At 42.4% G+C, this 13699-nt stretch overlaps 1 protein-coding gene across 2 annotated transcripts in view; it reads left to right on the plus strand.

The window, feature by feature from the left end:
- Positions 1-13699, plus strand: part of LOC110989210 (plexin-A2-like) — a 57387-nt gene that overhangs the window by 11195 nt on the left and 32493 nt on the right. Inside the window, exons 1-4 of one of the 2 annotated variants that reach the window (XM_022253405.2) lie at positions 5620-5797; positions 7951-9178; positions 9449-9643; positions 11746-11877. In XM_022253405.2, the coding sequence (XP_022109097.2) occupies positions 8018-9178; positions 9449-9643; positions 11746-11877 (1488 nt within the window). In that variant the 5' untranslated portion in view covers positions 5620-5797; positions 7951-8017. Of the gene's footprint in view, positions 1-5619; positions 5798-7950; positions 9179-9448; positions 9644-11745; positions 11878-13699 lie in introns of those variants that run through there. The other variant, XM_022253404.2, reaches the window with a different exon arrangement.

A 13699-nucleotide genomic window follows, 5' to 3' on the forward strand; every position in this document is an offset into this window, starting at 1 on the left:
TGTTTGTCCTAAAGACAAATAAATCTGCCCAAGTTATTACAAATTTACAATGGTTTCCCACCGGCCCCGCAGGACCCTTTCAGCCTGTTGTAATTGTGCCCTTCCTCCCGCAAGATCAACAGCCATGAAATTGAAAATAAACAATCTGAGTCAGGGGGGAGGGAAGTATTGCAATTGTCTGCTTTTCAGCCGGTTTGGGATGAAGGCGTGGCGCCTCGGTCCGTGAGGAAAGGGCAGACCTCGCTCTGTTTCTCTTCGCTTCAGGTTCAAGTTAGCTTGTCCAGCTGCAAGTACGCATGTCTAGAACATTGTACCGGTACATACATGTACATTCTGAGTGCAAATAGATAATGGCAAATTCCAAAGGGGGCTCAGTTTTCCGCTAAGTCTGTGTGATAGGGATATGAACTTTCTATGATAGGGATAGAACATTTGGTGGTTTTATCCTGTATTGGTAGGACGCATACAAAGTGCAGGCTTTACTTGTTCTGCATGTGAATGGTACATGTATGCACATTGTTACTTTGGAGAGTGAATACTTGGATAAATGCAGAACTGGCGTGTACACAGGGTTGAGGGCACAGTGAACAGACAGAATGGCACATTCACTGCCACAGTTAGCTTCTAATAAAGTTGTCCTACAAATACATGTACATGTACTATAATGGGTAATGTGGTTCATGGCGTCTTTGTATTTGCTAATGGGCAGTGACACCTGGTACACAGTTTTGGGAGCAGTGTGCCCCAGAGGACATTAGAAAACCCACAGACCACATGACAGCAGTCATCAACAGTAGTTTTGTCATTTCTGGGTGTTAAATTCTGAAACTGAGAAATGCTCCAGGAAGTTGGCCAGTTCTGTCTGGCAGAAACTGTGCAGAGTACTGGTACCTTGTTGTGTATGTGTCTATTGAGGGGATCTCATTGGTACCAGTGCGTGCACAGTGTACATGTATTGACGAAATCTGATGACGTTCACACAGTGTCAGGTTGTTGCATGTTTGTGTGTAGATGTCTGGAATGTGGTCAGTTCTTGACCAGGGGAGTGGGGTCAGCTTGTATTTGGACAAACCAATGAACTGGGGTTGTGCATGTATACTTGACACATGAGTGAACATAGAGCTATGAACAGTGTGTATTTTCAAAACTATACATGTAGCTCCCTGACTCACGTACAGAATGATGCCTGCTGGGCGCATCCATGTTTGTGCACAAACTTATAGAAAACTCGAAATTTTGTATGTCACCTTTTGTGTGGCGATGTGTATGTGTTGTAGATCAGCGTCTGTTTTCTAAAATTATACATCAACAAAGCCAGTACACAAAAAACGCTAAATGCACAATCAATAAATAAATGTTTCAATTTTGCATTTACAGTATTTATCACAAATGTGTGCTGGAGATAATTTTACTGTGATTTTTTTAACGCAGATTTCATCGGTACCTGATGCACATTGCATTCAGAATACATAATTCGATACTCATTCTATCCAATTGCAAATGTTCTACAAGCACGCACACGGATTCAAAATGTCTGCATCCAGACAGCGTCAAATTTTCTCCGCACGGAGGATGAGAAGTTAGTGCTCAGATAGTAACTCTATGGCATGGACGCACGGCACATTCACATTTTATACATGTGCATGAACGCACTGAAGAATATAGTGCACGTCGGTGCAAATCCACGAGGCATACCGCAGAAACTCCTGAAAGCTCGGGTTTCTCCAAGTTTGGACGTAAACATGTCATCTCCAAGTGGAACTGAAGGGACCTATTTATATTATTTAACCCAGTCTGCCCTCGTCCTATCCAACATGTGCTTTCTTGTTCTGGAATGCCTTGACACTTACCCAGGGCTGGAAATTGCAGGTGCTCAGGTGGTGGGGCTTGTTTCCTTTCACAGGTGTAAGTTACGTTGCCCTGCCAAAAAGTGCATTGACCAACCCCCCATACACACTCAGTTCCTGCTTTAGAAACTGCTAAAACTGTAATTTCAGACAGGGCTGTGAAACTTTACAGAAAAAAAGGGAAAGAACAAAATGTAAGATGTATGGATGTGAGTGTGGGAGATGAGAGTGGAAAGTGGTGAACTGGCTCTGAGAAGTGAATGACTTTTTGGGGGGGGGTGTTTTTATTCTACATTTGGCTGTCGGACTTTAATGGATGAGAGAGCCTGATATACAAGTACATGTACATGGATAATTTGAGCAAGTTTGTTCAATAGGCCTACTTCTGTCTCTCAGAAGTGCACCAGTTTATCAACAATTGCATAACTACATGTACTAACCTAACCAACTGACTGTTAGGAGGACCGTGCCTTCCAAGGCTGGCCTGCACTGCTGGTTTGTGGTGCATATTCACTGTCATTGAAATGCATGTTACTTCAATACCCGTAGATGGGTGTTGGTACATGTGTGTGGATCAAAACTACTGTAAATGGGTGTTGATACCCTTGTGTGGACCAAAACTACTGTAGATGGGTGTTGACACCTGTGTGGACCAAAACTACCGTGGCTGGTGGAGGTGTGTTCATTTTATGATTTCAAAGAGCATGTAGCACATCAGTAGGAATCAGACAGTCTAGTGGCAAACACTGTACATGTAATGGTGTAAGGTTTTCATTGTTACCAGGGTTTCAAGGGTATGCATTGCAACTACCGGTACATGTACATGTATTCATGTATGTTCGCACCCTGTAAACTCTTAAAAGCATTTGCTTAAAAATGCATGTGGATCATTGCGTACAGTCAAAAGCTTATAACTGATTTGTGTATCACAAGTACGGTACATGTGTATTCAAACAAGAAACTACATGTACGTATGCAGGGCTGCCAAGGTCCAAACTCTTGAAAGTTAAATGTGCCGCATGATTAAGTTCACTGTACATGTACATGTGGTCTGTCAACTGTAGCAGACTTCACGGACTAGCAGTTCTGTCCTTTGATGATCGGACTAAAGTACAGTTCCACACATTTAGGCATTTCCAATCAAAGGAGAGGCTTTTGTAACCTCACTGGGCAGCGAGTGTAAGGCGATTAGCAGTTGAAACTGCAACTACAGTGTGTTTGGCTCACATTTAGGATTGGCCTTGCACGCACCTGTACAGAGCTGTACAAGGAAACTTGAATGTCAGATGTGCATCAAGTTGTTTACGCAAAGGCCAACATTTGTGTAAATCCGTTTGTGGCTTAAGTGCTTTACAGTGTAATCCATGCATGGCCAAGTCTAAAATGTAAAAAGTAGATTTCCAGCTGCAACTTTTTAATATCAAATCACGGGAAAACTTCAGTGTTGTTCATTCCGGAGGCCATGTAAAGTGCAAGTCCATGCATGGAAGTGTGCACATGCATACTGTATGTATGGCATACATGTACCTGGGTATAGAGGCATGTGGAACTTTCTGATATTGTGTCAAAATGGGTGGCAGAATACCATTATTAATATTAATAACAGTCATAGTACTGCAGTTTCAAAGCGCTCTGTGAATCAAAAATCCCTCTGAGCGTTTCCAATTCAAAAGAAGTAGGTTTTTGCCTCAAAATGTACCTTTGCCCATTATTTTTCAAGAGGGCCTTACATGTACATGTTGTTTCATTTAGAATTGGTATAATTATTTGATGTTTTGACTCGATTTTGTACTCAAAGTTTGCAAGCCACAGGCAGATAAAAATTTGACAGTGGCATAAACATGTGCATACCATAGAGAGACAGAGATTCATACATGTACATGCACATGCTATGTGTCTATCCTGAAGTTTTCTTTCTCAGGGAGTTTGGAATCATTGTTTTTGGATTATCAAACGAAGGGAAACCTACAGTTGTCGGAATTGTTAATTTCACATTTTCTCACAATCCACATTGGAAGGTTTGGGAGGATTTTATCGGCTTAACAGTTGTAATTCACGTGTGCATGTAAACTGCACCATGTAAAAATCCAGCCAGTACAAATACATGTACAAGCACTAATCGGTCAAGGCAGTTTTGATCCTGCAAAATTGATTGTTCATTGTGATGGATTTTACTTTTGTTAGGATGAGAAAGATTCCTCACAAAAGTGCCTTGAGCGGGGACAATAGGAGTTTGGCAATGAGGCTGATGTTGTGGTTTCAGTATGTAACAGGCGGTATCAACTCATTAGACCATTGCTCTGTGATCAGATAGGCAGGCCAGTTTATCAACAATGCATCAAATTTAATTCATGCCATCAGGTCAAAGTCTCTGGCAGTGTCCCCCTACTGGTAGGGGAGAAAGTCACCACAGCAAACACTATGCGTACATGTACATGTACATGTAATAAGTGGACAATTCACTCGGCTTTGGACCTGATTGCATGGTCTCTGAAAGTAAAAAAAAGCCAGTCAAGTTGAACTACATGTACATGTCTGCATTAATTTAAAACAGTGTCAGAATCCATTCCAAGTTTTACCCCTTCTCTCACGTTCAGTGGGAAGGTTGTCTCACGTGGCCAACATGTATTTCCCAGTGCAGATAGCCTCTAAATAATTCCTCTACAATTGTTCAACTGTCCCTTCCTCCAGTCTATGAAGTAGGGTACATGGTAATTTGAATGGATCACAAATTTATCTACGCCTACATTGCCAGAGAGGAAGGGGATTGTGATCTTTCCCGTGGGAGTGTTTCTTTGTCTTCGGCCAGTGACCCCTTCAAGTGGCAGTAATGATGAGACCATTAAGGCCTGAACTATACAGGTGTCCACTTCGCTTGCCAGGACACCGGCTTTATTGTGATTGACAACAACCGGAACTCAAGCAGGCGATGACAGAGGGAAATTTGGAATTACACCAAATTACTGACACCTTATCTGGGCGGATCATTGATCATGTACATATATTGTGTAATCATATCTGTGGAGAGGTGATAAGGGGATAAATTGCTGGTGACAGATTTCATTCCACTTCCCCCCCCCAACACACCCACACTGCTGTGATGTGTAAATTACAATGTACCAGGTACCAGTACAGGTAGTGTGCTGTGTATACAAGCACAGCTTTTAATGGTTGTGTTTGTTGTTAATTTCTTTTCAAGATTTTCACAACTTCACTGAGAATCAGTTCCCTTAATAAAAAGTCACGAATTTGCTTCCCTATAAAAAGTACAGGACCTCTTTGTGACAACTGAAGTGATTGATGGTTTCGTGGCAGAATCCATATTGCTTGGGGTTGATATGGCCACTGACCAGTGGTTGACCCCAGCCCTCTGAATAGAAACCACAAGAGATGTTGAGGAACCCCTTGTCAGAAAAATATGAAAACTCAGCATTGATTTCTCTTTTTTTTACAAATGTTTATTTGTCTATATACCCCCCCCCATTTCCCGAAAGTGGTTCCAGTTCCGGATGCGTTTCATTCTCCAATTGTGTCTGGCGGGTGCTGATGCCATGTGGACCCAATTTGAGTCAGAAACTGTCCCAAGAGAGAGGAACAGCAATGAAAGCAAATTAAATTGAACCTTTCCTTTTTCCTGCACCCCGCCAGAAAAAAAAACCTGCACAAGAGAAGTGATTGTGCATTCTTTCACGTCCTCATAGTGCACGCAGTTGATTGGTAGTCAGTAGGGGCACCAAGTTGCAGCCCATGCACATTGCACATAGGTCAGGCCACTTGATAATGGTGGGGGAGTAGTTAGAGACATGTGGAGGATCTAGGAAGGGATAGAAGTGGATTGGCCTTGGTGGCTTGCAGTCTTGGTGTTGGATGCCAGATAATGATCCTCGCTCAGCTCTTGAAATCCAGCAGAGACACTACCTGTCCATGTGGGTGGCTCTGTCAGTAGAAATGTAAGTCCGATTTTTTTTTGCTTTACCAGTACCTGTCCTTCATTGGTTATCTCCTTAATTGCAGTTTGTGGAGACATGTACCCTAGTTAGTGGACATTTGCCACTTCTGTGATTCACTTGGGTTTTGGTTCTTTATCGGTGAGGAGTTTGCAGTGACACCCTCGTTGTCATCTGTGGTATGTCATAAGTGTCTTTCTGTTGTTTGCAATATTTAAGTTGACAAGTTGATCCACAGCAGCCGCTTAATCCATCATTGAACTTGTTTTAACCGTCAAATTCTTGGCATAAAAAGTAGCGATAGGCACCAGCACTTTGGACAATTTGTCAGGTTGTTGTTTAATCTGATCTCTGTGCATACATTACTACTAATAAAGATACATGTAATATGCATGAAATTTGTGCTCATCCAAAATGGGGGGAACAGTCTGTTCGAGTTAACACAACTTTTGATGTTGACATTGCAGACTTAACAATACTTTTTGGGGGGAGGGAGATGGTACTTTTATTGTAGCGGTACAGTACATGCATACATACATGTACATGTACATGTATAAACCAAATGTGTACATGTTTATGTAATGTACTTGTACATGTATGGACATTGACATCAGCAAATCTGGATTTCACATAAAGACTAGTGTTGAAAAACCTGAAGAGTCCAAGGTGAAATCTGTTTTTTTTTGCTCGAAGCTTGTGTCCATTTTTGAATGTCAGCCTCCTTTTTGAGTTTTGGTCTTGCAAGCTGAGGGCTTCAAGTCCACTTGCTTCTGCCGTCACCACCATTGAAATCACACTGTTCACAGTGTGTATGCTTACATTACATGCAGTACAGTACATGCGTACATTACGTAAACCCATTCAAAGTGTAAACAAGTACCAAGTGTAACAGTGCTTACAGAAATGGCCTGATCCCTGCTGGTATGTGTGTGGGCCTCTGCTGGTGGAAGCTGTTATGAAGGATGTTGTAATCTGGCTAGAATATATGTTTAGCCGCCCAGGAAGGAAGCCATTTGCCGCCAACTAGGGTACATATGGCCTGGATATCCGTTGTGCGTCCAAGCAAATGACCTAATTTTTAATAGACCTGTTGTCAACTGTGTAAACATGCAAACTGACCAAAGATGTTTTTGATATTGTTATGACAACATCCTTTTGCTGTTTACATATGGTCGACTGCTTGAACTACCGTATATGGATGTGGCACTGGAGAGATTCAAAGTTACATGTAGGCACAGCCTAGAATGCACTTTAACTCAAAAAGATAAAGTTTTGCCGTAACTGAAAGCATCTTCATGTGGCCTTCGATGACAATGAGTTTTCCTGTCGAACAAGAGCAAGTCATAGAAATGCTTCAATGCAGGAAATGCCTGACTCGTCTGTCACAGTGAAATGGCCTTGATGAAGCGCAGGTCAATATGATGTCATACTTTTATAAGTTTCACATGAATGATGTGCCATTCTGAAGTAACGATTGTATGAAATTGCTGTATGCAAGATGTACAACATGACGTGATTGCCGCGTCATTAAGAACACGGGAAGACTGACAGAACTGTGTCTTCATGGATACTAGAGCAGTATAGCGCACACTGATAGATATGTGCAGGTACAGAATAAGGCTAGACACCAGCACTATCAGATCTAATTAGAAGGTTGTCGTTAAACAGGCCAGCGGATGTACATGTACGTCATTCAGGCCTTAGTTATCTCATCTGTGTGCGCACTTGTCACCCACAATAGACTCTGAATATGTGCGCCAAAGATATTAATGAGACTGAACTGTCATTCTTACAAATGTACAGTGTAATTCATTTCGTCAGTTTGAGAGGGAATAAACGACATTGAATTTTTTTTTCTCTGGTGTTAACTTTCTGTTGTTCAGTGTGTGCACTTTTGATAATTTGTTGCGTATTGTATAATTGGCACTTCATTTCTCTCGTTTTTAGTTGCGAGAGTGTGTGCATTTTTTAAGCACCAGTACATGCAGTCTTTGGTGCGTTGGAATTTTTTTTACTGAAAAGTGCTCTTGGATAAAAATAAAGTAATGTAAAATTTGTTTGAAAATTATAAAAGTTATTGGTTGTTGGCCATGGCATTATCAGTCAGCAGTGAGTGATTTGATGATGAAAAGAACCTTTTTTTCCCCTTCTTTCAGATGCAGTTCTCTATCTTCAGTCAACCATCCCTGTGTTGACTCATGACATTCAAAGGAATAAGGCATCATGGTTGCCAGCAGGTTGTCACTGATGTGCCTGTTCCATAAACTCCCCAACATGAACCTTGCCCCGTGGTTCCTACTCACCCAGCTGGTCGTCCTGGTGTCGGTTGGGGCTGTGTCCTACCAGCAGTTTGAAGAAATTTCTGACCCGGACAACAGTGGTGTGACACTCCAGCGCATGGCCCAGGATGAAACCACGGGTAGAGTCTACGTGGGCTCGGTGAACAGATTGTACCGACTGACGGAGGACCTGGCCTTGGAGATAGAAGTCGTCACAGGGCCGGTGGAAGACAATCCCAAGTGCGGACCTCCTTCGAGGCCCTGCTCCGAAGCAAAAATGTCCACCAACAACATTAACAAAGCCTTGGTCGTGGATGTACAGCAGCGTCACTTGATCTCGTGCGGACAGGTGTTTCAGGGACTATGCCAGATACGCAGATTGAGCAACCTGAGCACTGTGGAGGAGCCTGAAGATGAGGTTGTTACCAACACAGTGGGGGGTAGCAATCTAGCGTTCATTGCGCCCGGTGCTGATGGGAGTGTTCTGTATACAGCTGCATCACGCGGAGACTGGCTCAGACGCACAGTACCAACAGTGGCTAAGAGAACGCTGTACAGTTATACCGACTCTTCGACTATGAGGACGTACAAATCTCTGCAACCACTTGCTAGTAAACTAATTCCCCAGAACACATTAGAAGCATTGGATTCTTTCGACATTAACTACATCTATGGATTCTCCAGTGAGGGATTCAGCTACTTTATCGCCACTCAGATTGAAAACTTTGAGGACAGTGAGACTCCGCTGTACACAAAAGTAGTCAGTCTGTGTCAAACAGAAGCATTGGATTCAGTTTATTCATACATAGAGCTCCCTCTCGTTTGCAAGGATGCTGGCAATGTCACATATAACCTGGCCAAGTCGGCCTATGTCACCAAAGTGGGCTCTGATCTGTACGACACTGGGGTTCCCAGGGATGAGGATGTACTGTTTGTGACATTTTCATCAGACGGCCCTACAACAAAGTCCGTCATATGCATGTATCCAGTGAGGAAGATAAAGGAAGGGTTTTTACAAAGGAGAATTGATTGTGCTATGAAGAAGACGGACAATACTGAGATAGGATGGCTTGGAGCATCAGAATGTGCAGTTTCATCACAATATGTAAGAAAATGTGTACATGTGTGTACCAGGGTATTTTGCAATGCCCTGGAGGCCCTGACATGGAGCAATATTTTGAACAATTCAGGACTATGGCGGTACAGTGACCATATTCAAGGTCAACCCATGTTTTTACAGATTTCCTGGACCTGGTGTACGAACCAAATATACATGTGGCGTGGGAATGGAATCAGTACTTTGTAAATTATTCTACCTGTCAAAAACTCCTTTTTAGCATTTTTTCACTTTCTTGGTTTCCTTTTCAATATGCAGATTCAGACATTAAACAACATGGGCCCAAGCTATTGCCACAACACTGAATTCCAAACACCCCTTGGTGGGTTACACCCATCTATAGAGGCGCAAGCAATCTACTCTACTAACAGTAGCATCGAGGCCGTGGCAGCATTACCCCACAATGGTGCAACTGTGATCCTGCTAGGAGACGAACGTGGCAACTTGACCAAGGTAAGGAAGAGAAGGGCCGCACCAGGAAATCAACCTGTGGGCTGGCAGAAGGCAATCCAAACAGCTATTACAGAGAAACCCAAGTTTTCAGTATTTTTTATTTAAAATGCTTGGTAAATTTCAGGCCTTGATATGGTTTATAATGCCTCTTGCTAGTTCTTGATGCTGGTTGGCCGAAATACAGTCGTTTGGGGTTGGCTGATACATGTACATGTATGGGCTTGTGCATGGAATTTGCATCAGTGTGAACTTAGACGCATGTCACAACATCGTAGTTGATGGGCCATAGAATTTTTGACTGGCCACAGCACCCTCGTATGATGTGAACTTGCAGTGGACAGTAAATTTAAAACTGAGTCTAGGGATTCATCCAATTGACTCGCAATAAGTTAATTTTTGCAAGTACACTGTACCTGTATAAAACCTTCAAAAATTTTCTTTTGTGATTTATCTTTTCATAAAGGGCTGTTATAAATCATCTATGGACTGGAATAATTCAGTCCCTCTTGCTCGACCATATCCCCTCAGGCCTGTGAGTGACCCGAAGAGGGTCGTATTTTCTGAGGCCAGGAAGAAAATGAAGAACCCTCTTCTGGTCACGAAGAGTCCCTCAGTGCAGAGACATACACGTACGCTAGTAACCTCCCTGCCGGCCCATTTGCATATTATGAATATTCTTCTCAGACGCTGGAGGAGAACCTGACTTGCATCTCTGAGTAAAGAAAAGTTGGACTGCTTGGAGAGCCCATACACAAGTCCCTTCTCAAGCCCTTTCCACAAGACACAGCAAGAGCACGAAGAGTGATAATTGATGCTTTTGTTGCAGCTTGTGACTTGGCTCCAGACTGGATGACTTGTAATGGACCTGACCGCTGCCCGACTTAAAACTATTAGAAGAAAAACGGGAAAAGCAGAAAAGAAAATATGTAACAGTTACTATAGGAAACCAGAAGAATGATGATCCGTGTTTTTTTTTCCGACTTCCTGTCTGAACATCCTCTGTTTTGACTGAAAACTTTAATAACCTTCCATGTTATCATACAGTGCAAGACTTGCATGGAGTTTATTTTTAAACACCCTAGAGCTGTGGTACAAATCTTCAAGAGAGATGGCCGTGTTTGAGAATTTTTCAACTCGGCACCTTCATGCACAAAATTTCTGTTTGTCAAGGACAGCACTCCTAGCAGGAATGCTTTTTGGAGAAAGATCCGCATAAAACTTGAAATTTGTCTAGAAACAAGAGGCCTTACATGTATATTGACACTTCCCCCGTATGGGGAAATTGAGTCAGAAACAAGGCGGCACATCGGAGTGTCTGGGATTTGCATTGATCCATTGTGGAATACCGTCTTGACTGTGATGTAATTGAGGTATTTATTCAGGGCAGACACTGGATATACGAGCACCGGTAGCATTGATGCTGCATTTACCTTCAGGTTTTAGCTTGACCAATCAGGGTGCAGCACATGTGTATTTCAATTCAATGTAACTTGATTATCCCATTAAAGGGAAATTCCTTTGGCCTTTTTACACACATAAAACGAATATTAAAAACACAAAATTTAAGAGTCAATAGTTGATAGCTTCGTGTACCGTACATAATAAAAAGCTGACTAATACTACACGATATAAAGAGAACATCATACCACACTAATACTACTTTTAAAATAAAGCGGGAAAAACAAACGTATCGTGATCCTTATTTAACAGAGAATAAGAACTGCAGAACAGCTACTCATTGGACCACTTGATAAGCTGATGGAACAAATGAGCCGCCATAACGTGCAGTTCTTATTCTCTGTTGTACCAGCCGGTTACTTCTCAGACTATGAATAAATCTATTATCTAACGGATGATGCCCATCTGCCTTGATCAGAGTGATCTTATTGTGCACGTTCAACTCAAATAAATCCACCAACACTTGATTGTTGACAAAAAAGAGGAAAAAAAAAAAAGACACTTTATGGCTTGAGAGTTTGTGATATGTCAGGAACCGGTCACGTTGTCAAATCTACTGACAGAATGCCTCTGCCCATCCTTTTGGATGACATACACTGCTGGCTTCTTCTTATACCATTTCCTTAATTAACTCCTGATTTCAGCTCCGTGTTCAGTCACCAACCAAGGCCCGCCTCTATGAGGAACTGTCCATCGTCAGTGGGAGCCGCATCATTCAAAATGGGCTGATGCTCACTCCAGACAAGCAGTACGTGTTCGTTATGACAGAGAGAATGGTGAGTACGCACACCCGAGCAAAATCGGAAGTTGGTAAAATCCGTCGTTGTTAATAGATTGCAAAAGTGAAAGTTTGGAAACAGTCCCGACAATATTATTGTTCCTTATTGGAGCCTACTGGTTTTTTGTTTCTGTGCATTGTTGTTCTGTTTTTTACCAGCAAAGGCTGATGGTTGTTAAAAGAAATGTGTAAAAAAAAGATCCCTTCCATTAGGTAATTTTGACTCGGCTACTGTGTACATTATTACGTGAAGGACCTACATGTATGTGTACATGTTACTTTGATACTTTCAACCAAATTTTTCTGTAGAATTTGCTTTCTGTTTTTCCAGTTTTTGAAATTCTTCCTTTGAAAGGAATGCTGCAGCATAGCTTTTATTTCCGGTGATCTTGCCCTTCTGAATGGATGAGCAAGGCTTATTCTAGTCATGTGCTTGAAGCGTGCTGGTATAGGAAGCAACCTTGGGGGTAAAATACGCACACCTCCATTCCCCTGCTGTCTTTTAACAGTTATTAAGGCATGAATAGCACTCGGAAATATTTTCAACGGCATTTTTTAACTTTCTGCCTCTCACCAAAGCAAGTCCATTATAGGCCAACACAAAACCGTTAGGTGACTCACTGCAGAGAAGTACTGTGGCCCTGCATTTCCTTCAAAAGCGCCTTTCATCGGCCGAGGGTCAAAGAAAATAGGAACTCAAAAGGAAAGAGCTTTTCATCTGAGCGACTTACCCGTGAGGGGTTTCCATTGAGAAAACCTGCCGGGGCGTGTCGCCTGCTGTATCGGCAAGGTTTGGGTTAGCTGTGCACCGGTGCTGGTCCAGCAGGGTGAATATGGTGGGAAAATACCTGGGTAGGATGAGGTCACCGGGGCTGTTCGGGATGTCGCAGTTCAAGCATAGGTAGATGTACGCACAAGCGCGTACGTTTAGATAGTGTCTGTAACGAGCTACCGAATTCACCAAAAGACCTCTTTTCTTCACAGCGGGCGTATCTTGATTTGGTTGGTCCCTGAAGGATATTCAGTTGATGACGTGTAGAAATAAAAAAATTGAAAGCAGTTTTTCCCCGAGGTACCAGCACTGTGCTGCTTGAAGGAAAGAAATTGTGAAAAAAGAAAAATTTACCTCCAGTATTCAGGCCTGTATAACTATATGTACATGTAAGTACATGTACATGTACCGATATTGGTGGGCAGGCCATTTTTACCGACAGTTTAAAGCTCATTTTCAAACCTTTTGTCAAAACTCAATCAACTGATCTGTGCAAATCTGTTGTCATTGTGATATTTATCTATTTCTACTCAGTGCAAGGTTCCGTCCATGGTCCAAAAACTTGTACCATTTTGCTTTGCCGATGGGGCATGCGAGTCTGTAGCCCAAATGAAAAGAAATTCCATCAGCCTTTTGGGCCTTCCCTCGATTTCCCAACCCCAGTGATAGAATTTCCCATTTATTGATTCAGTGCTCGCCCTCGTAAACCTGTCCACGATCTCATGAAATTTGTTCCCCTCCAACCCGCCCTTCTCTGTTAGTTTAAAACCTGCCACCTGTTAGACTCAAAGGCGAGCATTCCAAAGTGCATGTTGAGACTTGTCAGTGGCTGGCTTACAACTTCTGTGAAGATGAATCAAACGACCTCTCAGGACCTCTCAGCATCGTGGGAAACAAAGATGGTAGACCTTTGTGGAGCAAATGTACATTTATGAACACAGTATAAAATCTTGGGAAAAAATGTGTGGAATGTTTTATGTTGCCTGTTTTTTTGAAGGGTTGACTGTTTTCACTGCAGAAAGTTTTTCCCCCCAAAAGATTGCATTTA

Source organism: Acanthaster planci, linkage group LG04 (assembly GCF_054643075.1).
Source record: "Acanthaster planci isolate LZ-2023a linkage group LG04, COTS_SCS, whole genome shotgun sequence".
Lineage (NCBI taxonomy): Eukaryota > Metazoa > Echinodermata > Asteroidea > Valvatida > Acanthasteridae > Acanthaster > Acanthaster planci.